This window comes from Mus caroli, unplaced genomic scaffold (assembly GCF_978045245.1).
Source record: "Mus caroli unplaced genomic scaffold, Mus_caroli_1 scaffold_15, whole genome shotgun sequence".
NCBI classification, from domain to species: Eukaryota; Metazoa; Chordata; class Mammalia; order Rodentia; family Muridae; genus Mus; species Mus caroli.
The window spans coordinates 107,469,279-107,488,453 of record NW_028227270.1 but is presented as its reverse complement, the minus strand read 5'-3'; the positions used below and the strand labels follow the sequence as shown (position 1 = coordinate 107,488,453).

General features: G+C 39.3%; 1 protein-coding gene across 3 annotated transcripts in view; it reads left to right on the top strand.

Annotated features, from left to right (window-relative positions):
• Lyst (lysosomal trafficking regulator) overlaps nt 1-19,175 on the top strand; it is a 175,270-nt gene that overhangs the window by 103,330 nt on the left and 52,765 nt on the right. For all 3 annotated transcript variants that reach the window (XM_029468643.2, XM_029468642.2, XM_021180035.3), the window contains 9 exons: nt 1,139-1,317; nt 2,815-3,021; nt 11,751-11,927; nt 12,885-12,961; nt 13,284-13,472; nt 14,406-14,551; nt 14,632-14,728; nt 15,837-15,898; nt 16,722-16,777. In XM_029468643.2, coding sequence (XP_029324503.1) covers nt 1,139-1,317; nt 2,815-3,021; nt 11,751-11,927; nt 12,885-12,961; nt 13,284-13,472; nt 14,406-14,551; nt 14,632-14,728; nt 15,837-15,898; nt 16,722-16,777 — 1,190 coding nt within the window. The remainder of the gene's footprint in view (nt 1-1,138; nt 1,318-2,814; nt 3,022-11,750; nt 11,928-12,884; nt 12,962-13,283; nt 13,473-14,405; nt 14,552-14,631; nt 14,729-15,836; nt 15,899-16,721; nt 16,778-19,175) is intronic.

Genomic DNA, 19,175 nt, shown 5'->3' with positions numbered 1-19,175 from the left:
GCTAATTCTACCTCCTTCAACAGTTGTTAATTGCCTGCAACCCAGTGGTGGGACTCTAATTTTTCCCATAAACTTTGACATGTCAACTGATGTCATTGTTCAGATCTTGTTTAAGTAGTCATAGTGCTGAAATTTTTGGGGTGCAGTTTCCCTTTCATATCCAGAAGATAAAATCTTACCAAAGACTTCATAGTCTTCTGGCTCTTACAGTTTTTCTACTCTAAGTTCCACAATGTTTTCTAAGCTGTAGGTATACAGTTGTGTTGTGGATTGGGCACCAAATGGCCAGCTTTTCTGTGCATTTTGGTTAGCTGTGGCTTTCTGAAATGCTCTCTCTCTGTGCTGCTAAAAGAAGCTTCTTTGATAAGGAGTGAGAGCTACACTTTTCCGTGAGTAGAAGGAGAAGTATTTAAAATACAGGCAGAAATTATACTGCTTTAAGAAAATGGTAGTTACAGGTTCTAATCCAAAATTTATGGCATCACTGGCCACTGATAGTTGGCTAGATTTATAAATGATACCTGGCATAATTTCCTTCCTATTGAGCAGCCCTTACATCCAGTTAGACACATGTTGATTACTGCCAGGATATACCTTTAAGGATATCTTTCTGTGTTGGTCACTGTGGTTCATAGGTATCCCAACTTGATTGCTTTCCTTCCTTGGCAACTTGAATATCAGCCTACATGACGAAAGCTAGCCCTGAGGAAGAAGGGTTGCAGGTCAGATCCATCTAGAATCTTCTAAATTCTGTGTCTAAAGTGTGTGGTATTGGCAGCAATAGGGACTTGTCTTCAGAGAGCAACAAAGGACAACAGCAATAACCTATATTGTTTTGAGAGTCTCTTGGACTCCCCTAACCACCAACTTGAAAGGAGGATTTTTTATGCCTAGTACTGAGGTTTTTATTAGATTAGTCTTTGGCTCTTAGGGATTATAAGTAGAGTAATTTCATTAAATATATATACAATTATATGTAATTTTAGCTAAATATAGAATAAGTCCCCATGGCTATGTCAGATATCCTCAGTGTTACTTGTCCCACCTCTTGAGTATTTTCACCAACATCATTACCATACATAGTAGATACCTATCAATGAGTTAACTAATTTTTATTAAATTCTTTTTTAATTCAAAGAGTTGAATTCAGATATTATTGACATTTTGAGAACTCCAGAAAATATATCCCAAAGCAAGACCTCAGTTTCCCAGTCTGAAATTTCTGAAGAAGACATGCATCATGAGCGACCTTCTGTATACAATCCATTTCAAAAAGAAATGTTAACCTATCTGTTGGATGGCTTCAAAGTGTGTATTGTAAGTAAATTAATGACTTGAAAATATCCATTTACACAGAAGGAGTAGAGATCTATATATGTGAACTCTGGGTTTCTAAATTTATATTTCTTTGTGCTTTGTAGCTGAAACAATTTGAATTCGTTTTTCTGTTGGGGTAAGGTCATTGTTTTGTTTTGAAGTAAGGATTCACTATGTTGCCTAGGTTGACTTTGAACTCATATTTCTCATTTCTCAGTCTCATGCTAATTGACATTGCAGGTGTGTGCCATTATGCCTAATGGGCTTTTAATAATAGAGTGATATATTTTGCTTGGCTAACCTGTTACAAAATGAAGAACCTCATGTAGTATCAGGGAGGAGTGGGATTTTGATGATTGCTGTGTTTGTAAATGAATAGCCTGTTTTTAAAGGGCTTTATTTATAACTACATTTCTGAAATATTGAAAAGTTTAGATCTTGCTATAAGCATATCCAGTATCTTCAAAATGATGTAGAGTATATTGATGGTGTCTGGCTTCACTTCCTATCATCTCACTTGAGTTTCTTTGGGTCATTCATACTTGATTATGGGGGAAAAAATTGATCAATTCACTCTGTCAGAAGTACTAAAGGCCAATCTAACTCTAGAATACCAGGAGTCACCACTGCCAGTCTCTGGATCTAAACTGGATTTTAGTGTCCATCTCTGATCATTAAGTAAACTGTAGTTTCACTTAGACTAAAATCACTCAAGCAGAGATCTTAAGAGTAGGAGTAATTAGAAAGCCATTCTAAAATTGTGTTTGAGCTCTGATCTATACTGATTCCAGTATTAAATTCAGGTGATTTGGTCAAGATGAGGCTACTGGTAGAGCTACAGTTAAAACAACAACTAGGGAAAATTGATGATCAATTTCTATTTTGTGCTACATTTATAACTATAGTACTCACTATGGTAGTACTGACTCATTTTTATTATGAGTTCCTTGTTTTTTATATTGTAAAAGCAAGGTGGATTTACTTCCCATTATTCTCTGATTTTTTTCATTTGATTTTTAGTTGATAATTTGAAAAATGACTCATGACATTAGCTTCTCCGTCTGTTCTCTCTTTTTGTATTTGTGACAAAAATATATAAAGTTGTGAATATTGTCACACATCTGTCTCTTAAACTCTCATTTGTATGGATATGTATGAGTGTCTAACTTTAAATATTAAATCTAGAATGAATTGTATTCTATGGTCTTCCTTGAGTTTCTGTGAGGCTAATACATTATTGCTTAAGAAGTCTGATCCTGAGCTGTCCAGCTTGCTCAGCAGGTAGAAACACCACACAAATGTTAACCACCTGATTTTTATCCCTGATCCCATGTAAAGCTGGAAGAAGAGAACCCCTCAAGTTGTCCTTTGACCTCCACACACTTGCTGTGGCACTCAAACACCCTCTCTACACACAGTGCAGCTACTTCTGCTACTACTACTACTACTATTTAGTTTTTAAAAGTCTGATCCTAATTCACTCCTATTTTGACTTAGGGTTCAAGTAAAACTAGCGTTTCTAAGCAGCAGTGGACTAAAATCCTGGGGTCTTGTAAAGAAACCCTCCGAGACCAGCTTGGAAGATTGCTAGCGCATATTTTGTCTCCAACCCACTCTGTCCAAGAACGGAAGCAGATACTTGAGATAGTTCATGAACCAGCTCACCAGGATATACTTCGTGACTGTCTTAGCCCCTCCCCACAAGTAAGTATCTCAGCATTTGATAAAGCTGTTCAAAACAAAAATGGAAATTAAACTATGTTCATGCTGTCAGGAGTGTAGTTTTCTTACCAAACAAATTTAACCTGTGACCTTCCTTCCTATGCTTTTTAGGCTTGAATTGACTTCTTCATGGTCATTTCCCAGCTATTTTTCAGGGCTTAGATTAAACATTTTATATTTGAGTTCTTAAAAGGTCTGTATGGTTGCTTGTTGCCATATTGTGAAGAAATTCTTTTTTAATACATTCTTTAAAATCTAATTATATTGCTCTTTCCCTCCAGTCTCTCCCTGCTTCCCTCCTCCCATACTCTCAACTTCATAGCCTCTTTTTCTTTGTTTATTATTGTTCCATATATGTGTATATGTATGCATAAATATATAGACAACCTGCTGAGTCCATTTTTGTTGTTGAGAGTCCTTCACTCTTTTTGGTTTTTGTCAGACAGCTTGTCCTCTGTAGGAAAGTTCTTCGTGCCTTTTCAAAGCTGCATACAAGCTTTGTTCTGTTGGTCTTTTCCTAGGGTTGGAGAGCTTACAGCTGCTTTTCTCCATTCAGCTCCTTTGTGATGAATTCTCTTCCTTTCAAGATAGTTTCTTGTTGCTGCCCCTTGCAGCCTCTTTTAGCCCTCTGAGACTCACTCTGAACAAGGCCCTCTCCCTTGTTACCACTTAGCCCTTGACTAGTTCACCCTGTATTTCTTCTGTCCCTCTCTTCATTTTTTTTGTTAGTAATTTTTTAATTGGATATTTTATTTGTTTACATTTCAAATGTTATCCCCTTTTCTGGTTGCCCCTCTGCAAACCTCCTATCCCATCTCCCCCTTACCCTGCTGCTATGAGGGTGCTCCCCAACCCACCTACCCATTCCTGCTACACCACCCTACCATTCCTCTACACTGGGGCATCAAGCTTTCACAAGACCAAGGACCTGCACTCCTATTGATGTCAGATAAGGCCCCTTCAGCTCCTTCAGTCCTTCTAACTCCTCCATTGGGGTCCCTGTGCTCAGTCCGATAGTTGGCTGCAAGCATCCGTATCTGTATTGGTCAGAGCCCCTCAGGAGACAGCTATATCAGGCTCCTGTCAGCAAACACTTCTCAGCATCCACAATAGTGTCTGAGTTTGGTGTCTGCATTTGGGATGGATCCCCAGGTGGTGCAGTCTCTGGATGGCCTTTCCTTCAGTCTCTGCTCCACTCTTTGTCTCTGTATTTCATTTAGACAGAAGCAGTTCTGGGTTAAAAATTTGGAGATGGGTAGTTGGCCCCATTCCTCAACGTAGGGGCCATGCCTAACCTCTGGATATGGTCTAGACAGGTTCTCCCTCCCCTTTGTTGGGTATTTCAACTAATGTCATCCCCGTGGGGTCCTGCTTCCCAGGCATTTGGGACTTTCTGATTGCTGCGCCCAGTTTCCCATCCCCCATTGCTACACACCTCTGTTCAACTTCCTGACCCTCTGTACATCTTCTCCATCTCCTCCCATACCTGATTCTGCCCCTCTTTTTCCCCTCCCCACCTCTTCTTTCTCCCAAGTCCCTCCCACCCTATACTTCCCTTGATTATATTGTTCCTCCTTCTAAGTAGGACTTAAGCATCCATTCTTTGGTATTTCTTCCTCTTGAGCTTCATGTGGTCTGTGAGTTATATCGTGGGTATTCTACACTCTTTGCCTAATATCCACTTATCAGTGAGTACATATCATGTGTGTTCTTTTGTGACTAAGTTACCTCACTCAGGATTATATTTTCTAGATCCATCCATTTGTCTGCAAATTTTGTGAGGTTATTATTTTGAATAGCTAAGTTGTACTCAATTGTGTCAATGTAACTACATTTTCTGTATCCATTCCTCTATTGAAGGACATCTGGGTTGTTTCCAGCTTCTGGGCTATTATAAATATAGCTGCTATGAAAATAGTGGAGCATGTGTCCTTATTACATGTTTAAGTATTTTCGGGGTATATGCCCAGGAGTGGTATAGGTGGGTCCTCAGGTAGTAAGTACTATGTCCAGTTTCCTGACGAACCATCAGACTTATTTCCAGAGTGGTACTGTCTCTGTGCCCTCTGGTTAGTCTGACTAAGGGTTTATCTATCTTGTTGATTTTCTCAAAGAACCAGCTCCTGGTTTGGTTGATTCTTGGTATAGTTCTTTTTGTTTTCACTTGGTTGATTTCAGCCCTGAGTTTGATTATTTCTTGCTGTCTACTCCTCTTGAGTGAATTTGCTTCTTTTCTAGAGCTTTCAGGTATGTTGTCAAGCTGCTAGTGTATGCTCTCTCCAGTTTCTTTTTGGAGGCACTTAGAGCTATGAGTTTTCCTCTTAGCACTCATTTCATTGTGTCCCATAAGTTTGGGTATGTTGCAGCTTCATTTTCATTAAACTCTTAAAAAGTCTTTAATTTCTTTCTTTACTTCTTCCTTGACCAAATTATCATTGAGTATAGTGTTGTTCAGTTTCCATGTGTATGTGGGTTTTCTGTTGTTTTTGTTGTTATTGAAGACCAGCCTTAGTCTGTGGTGATCTGTTAGGATGCATGGGTTTATTTCATTCTTCTTGTGTCTGTTGAGGCCTATTTTGTGACCTATTATATGGTCAGTTTTGGAGAAGGTACCATGAGGTCCTGAGAAGAAGGTATTTTCTTTTGCTTTGGGATGAAATGTTCTAGAAATACCTGTTAGATCCATTTGGCTCATAACTTCTGATAGTTTCACTGTGTCTCTGTTTAGTTTGTACTTCCATGATCTGTCCATTGCTAAGAGTGAGGTGTTAAAGTCTCCTACTATTATTGTATGGAGTGTGATATGTGCTTTGAGCTTTAGTAAAGTTTCTTTTATGAATATGGGTGCCCTTGCATTTGGACCATAGATGCTCAGAATTGAGAGTTCATGTTGGTAGACTTTTCCTTTGATGAGTATGAAGTGTCCTTATCTTTTTTGATACTTTGGTTGAAAGTATATTTTATTTGATATTAGAATGGCTACTCCAGCTTGTTTCTTGGGACCATTTGCTTGGAAAATTGATTTCCAACCTTTTACTCTGAGGTAGTGTCTGCCTTTGTCACTGAGGTGGGTTTCCTGTATGCAGCAAAATGCTGGGTCCTGTTTACCTACCTAGGCTGTTAGTTGTTCCCTTTTAATTGGGGAACTGAGTACATTGATGTTCAGAGATATTAAGGAATAGTGATTGTTGCTTCCTGTTATTTTTGTTGTTAGAGCTGGGAGCATGCTTGTGTGGCTATATTCTTTTGTGCTTATTAAAAGGTTACTTTCTTGCTTTTTCTAGGGTGTAGTTTCCCTCCTTGTGTTGGAGTTTTCCATCTATTATCCTTTGTAGGGCTGGATTTGTGGAAAGATATTGTATAGATTTGGTTTTGTCATGGAATATCTTCTTTTCTCCATCTATGGTAATTGAGAGTTTTGGTGGGTATAGTAGTCTGGGCTGGAATTTGTATTCTCTTAGGGTCTGTATGACATCTGCCCAGGATCTTCTGGCTTTCATAGTCTCTAGTGAGAAGTCTGGTGTAATTCTGATAGGCCTGCCTTTATATGTTACTTGACCTTTTTTCCTTTATGGCTTTTAATATTCTTTCTTTGTTTTGTGCATTTGATGTTGTGACTATTATGTGATGGGAGGAATTTCTTTCTGGTTCAGTCTATTTAGAATTCTGTAGGCTTCTTGTATGTTTATGAGCATATTTTTCTTTTTCTTTCTTTTTTTAAATATCTTTTTATTACGTATTTTCCTCAATTACATTTCCAATGCTATCCAAAAAGTCCCCCATACCCTCCCCCACACACACACTCCCCTACCCACCCATTCCCACTTTTTGCCCCTGGCGTTCCCCTGTACTGGGGCATATAAAGTTTGCAAGTCCAATGGGCCTCTCTTTCCAGTGATGGCCGACTAGGCCATCTTTTGATACATACGCAGCTAGAGTCAAGAGCTCCGGGGTACTGGTTAGTTCATAATGTTGTTCCACCTATAGGGTTGCAGATCCCTTTAGCTCCTTGGGTATTTTCTCTAGCTCCTCCATTGGGGACCCTGTGATCCATCCACTAGCTGACTGTGAGCATCCACTTCTGTGTTTGCTAGGCCCCGGCGTAGTCTCACTAGAGACTGCTATATCAGGGTCCTTTCAGCACAATCGTGCTAGTGTAGGGCATCTTTTTCTTTAGGTATGGAAAGTTTTTTCTATAATTTTGTTGAAGATATTTCCTGGCCCTTAAGTTGGGAATCTTCACTCTCTTCTATACCTATTATCCTTAGGTTTCATCTTCTCATTGTGTTGGATTTCCTGAATGTTTTGGGTTAGAGTCTTTTTTTATTTTGCATTTCCTTTGACTGTTATGTCAATATTTTCTATGATATCTTCTGCCCCTGAGATTCTTTCTTCTATCTCTTGTATTCTGTTGTGCATCTATGACTCCTGATCTCTTTCCTAGGTTTTCTATCTTGAGGGTTGTCTCCCTTTGTGATATCTTTATTGTTTCTAGTTCCATTTTTAGATCCTGGATGGTTTTCTTTTTTTTTTTTTTTTTTTTTTTTTTTTGGTTTTTTTCGAGACAGGGTTTCTCTGTGTAGCCCTGGCTGTCCTGGCACTCACTTTGTAGACCAGGCTGGCCTCGAACTCAGAAATCCGCCTGATGGTTTTCTTAAATTCCTTCACCTGTTTGGTTGTGTTTTCCTGTAATTCTTTAAGGGATTTTTGTGTTTCCTCTTTAAGGGCTTCAATTTACCTGTGTTTGCCTGTATTTCTTTAAGTCCTTCTTAAAGCCCTCTATCACCATCATGAGATGTGATTTTAAATCAGTGTTGCTTTTCTCTGGTAATCAGAACCAGAGATCGGTTCTGGTTACTTCAGTTCCACCAGAACTGGGTTCTGATGATGCCAAGTAACCTTGGTTTCTGTTGCTTATGTTCTTTCCCTTGCCTCTTGCCATCTGGTTATCTCTGGTGTTAGCTGGTCTTACTGTCTCTGACTGTAGCCTTTGTGTCAGTAGTCCTGGTAGACCAGTTCTCTCCAGGAGGTATTTGGGTATGTAGCACTGTGGCACAGGATCAACTCCTGGCACATATGGAAACTAGAAGGATCCTCTCCCAGGCTGCTCCTGGGTTTCTGTGTCCTGAGGGCTCCAGGTGGGTCCCTTGGAGCAAAAGTAGTGATCTTACCTGTGCTCACAGGCGGGTCCACACTCCTGGTAGACCAGCTCTCTCCTGGCTTTATGTGGACATGGAGTGCTTTGGCACAGGACCAGCTCCAGAGTACCTAGATTCAGTTTCTTAAATCAGTTTGTTTCATTTTGGTTTTTTGAGATGAAGACTGTGTTGTCCAGGCAGATCTTAAACCTGTTGGCTAAAGTGATCTTTCTGTCTCCCATAATGTTTAGTTTTTGTGGGCTGTAAAAAAGATCATTTCACATGAATCCTAACACCTTTTCTCATCAATCAAGTGTTGATCAAAGGATACTAAAATGAGATATTAGACACAACTTAATGTTTGAGAAGGTCAGATTTTTTGCATATTATTATTTTGCACCCCAGCTACCCAGAAACCTGTAGTGATCCTTCTGCTCAGCCTGCCAGTGCTGAGTCTAAGCAGTGTTACTGACTGTTCCCCAGATAGTGTCTTCTTAAAAGATCATTTAGAATGTCACTGAATACTAAGCTGAAATATTTTTAATGTTATAAAACGAACTTTATTTTAAAGATATGTAGCAAAATACTCCAGTCGTGTACCGTTTTTATTTGCCAACTTTTCAGTGCTTTTATTCTCGCAGCATCTGTTGCTTTTCCTTTTTTGGTTAGGTAGCAGCTGTCTTCTGACTAATTTAAAATGCTGCATTGAACTAAGCTTTGCTGCTTTCACTATTGCGTATGTTCATCTGAGGCTTTTAGCAACATATGATTCAGCATGTTAGTTTAAATATCATCTAAGATGTAATCGTTTCTAGAACCATTTGTTGGCATTTAATTCAATTCATGGTTTAAAATGCCATAAAGCTAAATTCAGTGATGTTTGTATCAATGAAGATTTCTAACGTAAAGGACATGTGTGCAGTTTGTTGGCATAATTATTGTCTAATATGTATGTCCATGTGACAAACAGATGTGATAGACAGAACATGAAGGCCCACCCAACAAAACTAGGAACCAAAATTTGATTTAAGTTTGCACTTCAGAAGACAGCTGTTATCCCCTTAGGAACTCTAATTGTGGCTTTAGGCCTGTTCGTAGCCTGGCCCACACTGGCCCTCCCCTAGACACTCATGTGCAACTGAGAGGCTCGGTGTGGACATCTCACCTTCTTCTACTGAGGGAAACTCAGAGGAAAGGGAATGGAAATGCACTTTTACTTTAAGGTTAAAAGACAAGTTTCTCGTCTAGCTTGTGGTTGTGTCTTTTCCTTTATCCCCAGTTTATTTTCTATTTTTCCTTAACTTGTTCTCCCCAGAAGCTGGGTAATTAGATTGCTTCATGTCAGCCTTTTATGAAAGGCTCCTAATACACACAAAGAATTAGAATAATATGGTAACTACCACATAACCCTCATATTAAATGTAGATTTAGTATTTTACAGTGTCTTTCTCACATTGGTGTCCTTTCTTTTTTTAGTTTTTAAAAGTAGACTGTAGAAATCATGACATTTTCTTTTCTTTTTTTATTAGATATTTTCTTCATTTACATTTCAAATGCTATCCCAAAAGCCCCCTATACCCTCCCCAGCCCTGCTCCCCAACCCACCCACTCCCGATTCCTGGCCCTGGCATTTTTCTGTACTGGGGCATATGATCTTCTCAATACCAAGGGCCTCTCCTCCCATTGATGGCCGACTAGGCCATCCTCTGCTACATATGCAGCCAGAGACACGAGCTCCGGGGTACTGGTTAGTTCATATTGTTGTTCCTCCTATAGGGTTGCAGACCTCTTTAGCTCCTTGGGTACTTTCTCTAGCTTCTCCATTGGGGGCCCTGTGATCCATCCAATAGCTGACTGTGAGCATCCACTTCTGTATTTGCCAGGCACTGGCATAGCCTCACAAGAGAGAGCTATGTCAGGGTCCTGTCAGCGAAGTCTTGCTGGCATGTGCAATAGTGTCTGGGTTTGGTGGTTGTATATGGGATGGATTCCCAGGTGGGGCAGTCTCTGGATGGTCTTTCCTTCTGTCTTAGCTCCAAACTTTGTCTCTGTAACTCCTTCCATCTCAGATCTGAACATTGTCTCTGTAACTCCTTACATTCTAAGAAGGAGTGAAGTATCCACACTTTGGTCTTCCTTCTTCTTGAGTTTCATATGTTTTGCAAATTGTGCCAGGTGGTGGTGGCACATGCCTTTAATCCCAGCACTTGGGAGGCAGAGACAGGCGGATTTCTGAGTTCGAAGCCAGCCTGGTCTACAGAGTTCCAGGACAGCCAGGGCTACACAGAGAAACCCTGTCTCGAAAAAAAAAAAAAAAAAAAAACAGAACAAACAAAAAATGCAAATTGTATCTTGGATATTCTAAGTTTCTGGGCTAATATCTGCTTATCAGTGAGTGCATATCATGTGTGTTCTTTTGTGATTGGGTTACTTTACTCAGGATGCTATCCTCCAGATGCATCCATTTGCCTACGAATTTCATGAATTCATTGCTTTTAATTGCTGAGTAGTACTCCATTTTGTAAATGTACCACATGTTCTGTATCCATTCCTCTGTTGAGGGACATCTGGGTTCTTTCCAGCTTCTGGCTATTATAAATAAGGCTGCTATGAACATAGTGGAGCATGTGTTCTTATTACCAGTTGGAACATCTTCTGGGTATATGCCCAGGTAAGGAATTGCTGGATCTTCTGGTAGTACTATGTCTAATTTTCTGAGGAACCACCAGACTGATTTCCAGAATGGTTATACCATCTTGCAATCCCACCAACAATGGAGGAGTGTTCCTCTTTCCCCACATCCTAGCCAGCCAGCATGTGCTGTCACCTGAAGTTTTGATCTTAGCCATTCTGATGACTGGTGTGAGGTGGAATCTCGGGGTTGTTTTGATTTGCATTTCCCTGATGATTAAGGATGTTGAATATTTTTTCAGGTGCTTCTTAGCCATTTTGTATTCCTCAGGTGAGAATTCTTTGTTTAACTCTGTAGCCCATTTTTTAAATAGGGTTATTTGATTTTCTGGAGTCCATTTTCTTGAGTTCTTTATATATATTGGATATTAGTCCCCTATCTGATTTGGGATTGGTAAAGATCCTTTCCCAATCTGATGGTGACCTTTTTGTCTTATTGACAGTGTCTTTTGCCTTACAGAAGCTTTGTCAATTCTCGATCTTACAGCACAAGCCATTGCTATTCTGTTCAGGAATTTTTCCCCTGTGCCCATATCTTCGAGGCTTTCCCCACTTTCTCCTCTATACGTTTTAGTGTCTCTGGTTTTATGTGGAGTTCTATATTACTTTTAAAAGTACTTTTTCTATCATTTAATAAAATTAGGAATAATTCTGTAATATCAAATACCTAATACATTATTAAATTTCATCTACTGTATCGTCATGTCTTTTACAGTTGTAATAAATCTGACCCAACCAACTTTAGAAATATACTTAATATATTTCTAAATCATTAAATAATTTAAAATCAAATCTACAAATATAATTAAATTTATTATTAAATAATTTAAATGGAAGAAATAAAATTCTTTATAACTAAAACCTTATTACTTATTTTTAAAGCATGGAGCCAAGTTGGTTTTGTATTTGTCAGAGTTGATACATAATCATCAGGATGAGTTAAATGAAGAAGAAATGGACACAGCAGAACTGCTTATGAATGCTCTAAAGTTATGTGGCCACAAGTGCATCCCTCCCAGTGCCCCTTCCAAACCAGAGCTCATTAAGATCATCAAAGAGGTGAGTCTACCAATCAGAGTTGTTTTTTAGGAAATTCTTTTGAGTACACTTAACACAGTGACTGAAAGATTGTTTTCATTGTTAGGTACTGTTGATAATAGCTTGCAATTATTAATTTTTGCTACATGAGTTTTTGACCAATGAAAGGAAAAATAGTTATTTAGGGGAGCTTTCTATTCTCTTTGGTTCTTGTCATCCATTATCTATAGACTTCAATGAAGGAAGAATTATTATTGAGATTTATTTATTTATTTATTTATTTATATGTATATGTTTTGTCTACATATAAGTTTATTTATCACATGTGTGCAGTGACCTTCGAGATCTGAGGAGGAATTGGAGTTAAGGTGGTTGTGAGTCATCGTGGGGTTCTGGAAAGGGAACCCCAGTCCTTGGCAAGAGCTACAAATTCTCTGTCCCCATGAAGGAAAGATTTGTGTAGTGACAAGCACATTGAAACATACCTGCACTTAAGATTCTTTAACAAGCAAGTGAAATAAGCAGGTAGCTATGTAAATTCAGGAGGCTGGGGAACCTAGGTAATTATTTTGCTATGATTTTAATGACTCAAACTGTACCAAAATAAGAGGGAAATTATAATATTGTCTAAGTGGCTTATTTATTTTAATAGTCTGGTCTTCTGAAAATAACTTACTACCTTAGTTTTGAAATTACTTTGTAAGACTAAGTGCCAAGATTATATGAGAAATAGCAAGTTTCGGAGCTCAGAATATAGATGAGCTTGTAGAGTGCTCACCCGAATGTCCTGGGTATGGTGGTATACACCTGTAATCTCAGTACTAGGGAAGGTGGAACAGGAGGACTGGGTGTTTATGGCCACCCTGGCTTACATAGGGAGTTCAGTGCTATCCTGAGATACATACAGTCCTGTCTCAAAAAAAGAAAATAAAAGAAAACAGAGAGTAAGTTTTATACATTACTGTTTCAATCTTTTAGGAGCAAAAGAAGTATGAAAGTGAAGAGAGTGTGAGCAAAGGCTCATGGCAGAAAACGGTGAACAACAACCAGCAGAGGTGCGCTTCCGTGTTCCAGAGGCCTGTCCTTCCCACGTTGTTCAGTGCTCAACACTTAGTCTCTTTTTCTTTTCTTTAGGTTTGATTTTGGAAACTTGTGGGGTTACTTTGTTTGTATGTATGAATATGTGTTTGTATCTATGTGTGTGTTTGATCTGTGTGCATATATATGTATATATGTGGTATGCCGGAGACGGGACTCAGGTTCTCCAGCATGCTAGTCAAATGCTATACCACTGAGCTGTATCCCAGCCTGAGGTGTACTGTTAAAATATTTAATGTTTAGTGGATACTTAACTTTGGAACAATCTTGTTGGTTTAGTCTCTTCCAGAGGCTCGATTTCAAATCCAAGGATATATCTAAAATCGCTGCAGACATCACCCAGGCTGTATCGCTCTCCCAAGGCATTGAAAGGAAAAAGGTGATCCAGCACATCAGAGGGATGTACAAAGTTGACCTGAGTGCCAGCAGGCACTGGCAGGAATGCATCCAGCAGCTGACACACGACAGGTGTGCACTGGGAACACGTGGCTGAGCACAGCTTCTGTATGTGATGTGTAATAGTGTTTTCATTCCAGAACTCACATTTATAAAATTATTTTAATGAAACTTTTTATCTAGACATTTTTTTCAGTCTTCAAGAATAACCTCATGAGGATTTTTTTGTTTGTTTTTGTTTTTTAATTCTTGAAAGAAAACAGAGGCATTAGCTCTTTCAGATAGTAAAATTCATTTCAATTTTAAAATAAGGTTTTTTTCAAAAGGATAGAGAAATTGTCAAAACAGCGTATTTGGGAAATAGATCTTTTTCTACCTTAGACTTTATTAATATGATTTAAAGGTACATTATGAGGGGGCTAGGGAGGTGGCTCAGTGGTTAAGAGTGCCTCTGCTCTTGCAGAGGACTGGTTTCAATTCCTCAGCACCTGAATGGCAGTTCACAACCTATGTGTGGCTCCAGCTCCAGGAGATCCAAACTGTCATGTAGCCTCCTCAGGCAGTAGGCACACAAACAATCCACATTCATACACACAGGAAAAATGCTCAGACATGTAAAAATACATATTTTTTAAAAGATGAATTATAAGTGACAGAAAGAAAAGTAATGTACCATTCCTTACTTTTAATTGAAATAACTAGATACAGTCAGGTGATGTCATTATAACCACAATTTTTTTTCTTTACATTTTGAAAAAGAAAAAAAAATCTAGTAACTACAGGAAACTGGAAGCAGCCCTTGCTGCAGAGGGGAGCTTGGGAACTGGACTCAGGGGTAGACACTCACTTTCTTTGTCAGTCTTTATTCTACGTATATATTTCTTCTTGTGTACAGACTATTGTTTTGTACTTAAATAAGCCCATTGTGTTTATTTGCTCAGTCTTTATGATTTTAAGGTTGTAAGTCCTTCGATGACCACTAAGATGTTTTATTTCAACTTACAGAGCAGTCTGGTATGACCCAATCTACTATCCAACTTCATGGCAGTTGGATCCAACAGAAGGGCCAAACCGAGAGAGGAGACGTTTGCAGAGATGCTATTTAACTATTCCAAATAAGTATCTCCTTAGGGACAGACAGAAGTCAGAAGGTAACAGTAGCTTTGGCCTTGGCCTGTGGGTATGACAGATAATGGTTGCTAGATAAATGCCGTGTACTTTTTCTCCACAGGTGTGGTCAGGCCCCCACTCTCTTACCTTTTTGAAGATAAAACTCATTCTTCCTTCTCTTCTACTGTCAAAGACAAAGCTGCAAGTGAATCCATCAGGTAGATCTGAGTCCATGCCCTCCTTCACCCTTAGATGGATGTACAGATTTAACTTACTGTAGACTTAATGTATTGTTGGCAATACTGTGGTATTAGGGAAGTCTTAAAAGAGACTTGAGACAGGACAGAGTTGAATGACAAAGTCCAAATGCATTTGTAACATTGGGGTTTAGTGGAGATCAGTCACCAGCTCTGCCCCTTCCTAGCATATGTGTATTTTATAGTTGACTTTTTAGTCTCTGTAAAGTAGATAGAGTTGCTGCTGGTGCTCTCCACAGGAGTGGAATGTACTGACATAAGCCTCTCTGCTTCCATTTCCTCACTTTGTAAGTAGGGGAAATTATCATATACAGGCTTTTATAGTATTATTGAATTTAAATGTGTCAGCATGTACTAGTTGTTAATATTGTTGCCATATTCTTTTAGTTGTGATTATTGTATACATTTTAAATTTTTAATTCTATATATTTTTTGCATGAGTGCTCTGAATGTATACCTGAATGCCAGAAGAGGGCATCAGATCCTATTGTAGATGGTTTTGAGCCACCCTGTGATTCCCAGGAATTGAACATAGAACCTCTGGAAGATCAGCCAGTGCTCTTAACCACTGAGCCATTTCTCCATCCCCTATTGTATCCACTTTATAGTTAGAAACCTTACACCCTAAAAAGACAAGTGACTTGAGAACAGAAATTTTCTGATCACAGTGTCCCCGTTTTAAAAAAAAGAAAACAAAAAACCAAACGAAAACAAACAAAAAACAACAATGAAAACAAGAGCAAACACATACTTCATTCACATATTGAAGTATGAATGACCTAACATAGTTGTGTCTAGTTGCATTATGAAACCATTCTTAGGTAGCCAAACCCATATATCTGCATGCAAACTGCAGGAATCCTTAGCTTGTCCTAACGATTTCCATCTTTTCCCTTCTGATGAATGTTACATAAATAGCACATGTGCATCGTCTGGGTTTTAACATGCCAGCTCATGCTACTGAAACTCTAATCAGCTTTGCATTAATATTTTACTAGATAAAAAAGTCTTGAAGTCTAAAATAAAAGCAAAAAATTCAGTCATAGCAATTTTAAACATGTTTTGACAGAGTGAATCGAAGATGTATCAGTGTTGCACCATCTAGAGAGACAGCTGGGGAATTGTTGTTAGGTAAGTTGGTTTTAAAAGAGTTTCACTCATATTCACCCTTCCTTATTCTTAAATAATTTTAAGCAGTTTTCATAAGAGGTAAAATTATTTAACTATCACTTAGGTGGCTTTGCTTTGACATTATAGAGACAGCCTCCATGTATAGGATCCAAGTGGATACTTGAATGCATAGATAGTACCATTTTCCCACATGTACATACAATGATAAAGTTAAACTATAAATGACCCACAGAAAAAGGTTAACAAAAATAACTAATGAAATAACACCACTACCATAAAAGCTCTATGTATATGAGGCCTCTCAAAATATTTTATTGTTCTGTCATCTTTCTAAAGTACAGCTTTATGTCTTCTCTTGGCATCTGTAGTTTGCTAACATCACTTCTCTTGCTTTTAGAAGCTATTATTAAAGGAAAATAAAGTTAATTTGGTTATAAGGTATTCAGTATTGTAGCAGTCAGCCTGGTGACCTCACAGCCTGTGTGTGATTAGTAGACTTGGATACATGACCCAAGGAGATGATCCGTATAGTAAGAATGAGCCACTAACTGGGCAGTCTTAATACATGTTTTGTAAATATTCTAATTTTATTTTTACATTAATTTTGGAAATTCCCCCTTTTTAGCAATAAGATTAAGGCACGAAAGATGAAGCAACTGAGATCTTATGGGTACTATTTTAAAGTATTTATTGAGTGTGTGGAACTGTTTCTAGCTGCTGGTATTCAGACTCAAGCCAGAAGACTTCAGAGGTTCCTACCTTTCACCACATTCAATAATGCACACACACACTTCAAACCTTTCTGTCCACTTATTTCCTGCAGGTAAATGTGGAATGTATTTTGTGGAAGACAATGCCTCTGATACAGTTGAAAGCTCAGTAAGTAGTGACTTAAGTTTATGTTTACTTAAACCTAGACAAAATTTAAAACTGCATGAATCCAATATAGTGACAGAGCTCACCTACCACTGTGTAGACTAGTATGAATTCAAACATGTTTCTAAAGGCTCTTTTTAAGGGAAGACTGTCATTGCCTCTTCCATTGGACCTGGTCTCGGCATTACAGTTATGATTCAAATTCTAATGCACTCCTATCATTTCGTGTCAGTCTTCCTCATCACTGTCCTCAACAGTAACAGATAAATGCTCCCTGCCACTCCCAATTCACAACCAGGTACTTTTTTTTTTTTTTTTTGGCTTTTAGAGACAGGGTTTCTCTTTATAGCCCTGGCTGTCCTGGAACTCACTTTGTAGACCAGGCTGGCCTCGAACTCAGAAATCCTCCTGCCTCTGCCTCCCGAGTGCTGGGATTAAAGGCGTGCGCCACCTCGCCCAGCTAACCAGGTACTTTTGCCATCAAAATAAAAGGTAGTTTTGTTTTGTTTTTTTGTTTTTTGTTTTTTCCTTTTTTAAAAAATTAGATATTTTCTTTTTTACATTTCAAATGTTATCCCCTTTCTTAGTTTCCCCTTCAAAAATCTCCCTAACCCTTTACCCCTTTCCCCTGCTAACCAACCCACTCACTCCTGCCTTCCCACTCTGGCATTCCCCTACACTGGGGCATAGAGCCTTCACAGGACCGAGGACCTCTTCTCCCATTGATCTAGGCCATCCTCTGCTACATATGTGACTGGAGCCATGAGTGCCACCATGTGTACCCTTTGGTTGGTGGTTTAGTCCCTGGGAGCTCTGGGGTACTGGTTGGTTCATATTGTTGTTCTTCCTATAGGGCTGCAAACCCCTTCAGCCAGAAAGGTAATTTTTTTTTTTTTTATGTAAAAACACGAGGTAGTTTAATGACAGAGCTCTGGGCTGACAAGTATCTCCCACAGGAGACAGTGGATTCAACCCCGAGGCTTGGAAGCTAGGGGTTTTTTATAGAAAAGGGGTGGGGCTGGGGGAGGAATTGGCGCAGTTTCACATGATTGGTCCATTTAAACATTAGCAGCCTGTTAACATTTAACTTAGGTCAGAAGGGTGAGAGATTAGGAGGTGCCGGGCCAGTCCAGCATGTCGTTCTCTTTATCTTTATGGCTAAGCAGTCTCAGGAATGTCTTAACGACGGGCCTGCCCGGACATGTCCTGGCCTGTTCTGCTATGTTCTCAGCCCCAAGTTTCAAAGCTCACAAACAACTCTTTGGGCTATTTGACATACATTACATGAATCACAGGTCTCAAGTTTTATTTCCTTTCATTCCCCTCTTCTTCTACTAAGTAATTCTAATCTTAGAATTTTAGAAGTCTATATCTCTATGTGGAGAATAGAAATCAACAGAATAAGAAGAGATAGTAAACAGAACTAGGCAGGGACCCTTCTAGTGAGGCTTGAGGGTCTGGGCATGATGTAGGTGTACGTGGATCAGATCTCTGGCTGGAACTGGTGAGATGTCTTTTGTGGTACCCAGCTCATTCGCTGTAGCCAATTGTGACCAGCCTTCTTTTGCACCATCTGCAAGCCTTTTAACTTAGCATACAGATTATTATTACAACAACATATAGGTTTAGACACATCATTTAAGACAGTGATGGGCATGGGAGCCCCATAAAGGATCTTAAAAAGAGTAAGGCTGAATCAAAAGGGAGTATTTCTAGTTCTAAATAGGGCAAGGGGAAGGAGCACCAAGTCTGCACCAGTCTCTTTTAGAATTCTATTTATCTTTTCTACCTGTCTTGAGCTTTGGAGCCTGTATGCACAATGTAACTTCTAACCAATCTCTAATATCTTGGCCAGTCCCTGATTTACCTGGGCAACAAAGGCAGGTCCATTATTGGACCTGATTACCTCGGGAAGATTTCTTCTAGGATCTTCTTGGCTATCACATTGGCTGTCTCAGTCCTTCAACTGCGAGGCTACTGCCATCCGTGTACCAGCTCAAACTCTCAGGCCAAGGCTGATCTGATCCTTCAGATCATTTCGAGTACCAGTTTCTTCTGCCAGAACGTCAGGGCAATGATGAGTAGGTGAAGTCTTGGGCAGTAGGGTATCTCGTCATCCATCAGTCAGGGGGCTTTCGGGTAATGCTTTCAAGAGCGTGGGGTGCCACTACAGTTATTTGCTGTCCCAGAGTGACCTTATCAGCATCCTTGACAAGCAGAGCTATGGCAGCAATAGCTTTCAGGCAAGAAACCTGCCCGATGGCAACAGGGTCTAACTTCTTGGATAGGTAAGCCACTGGCCTTTTTCAAAGTCCCAAAGTCTGAGTAAGGACTCCTCTGGTGACCCCTGATCTCTCTTCCACAAAAAGAGCGAAAGGCTTGGTTAGGTCAGGCAAAGGCT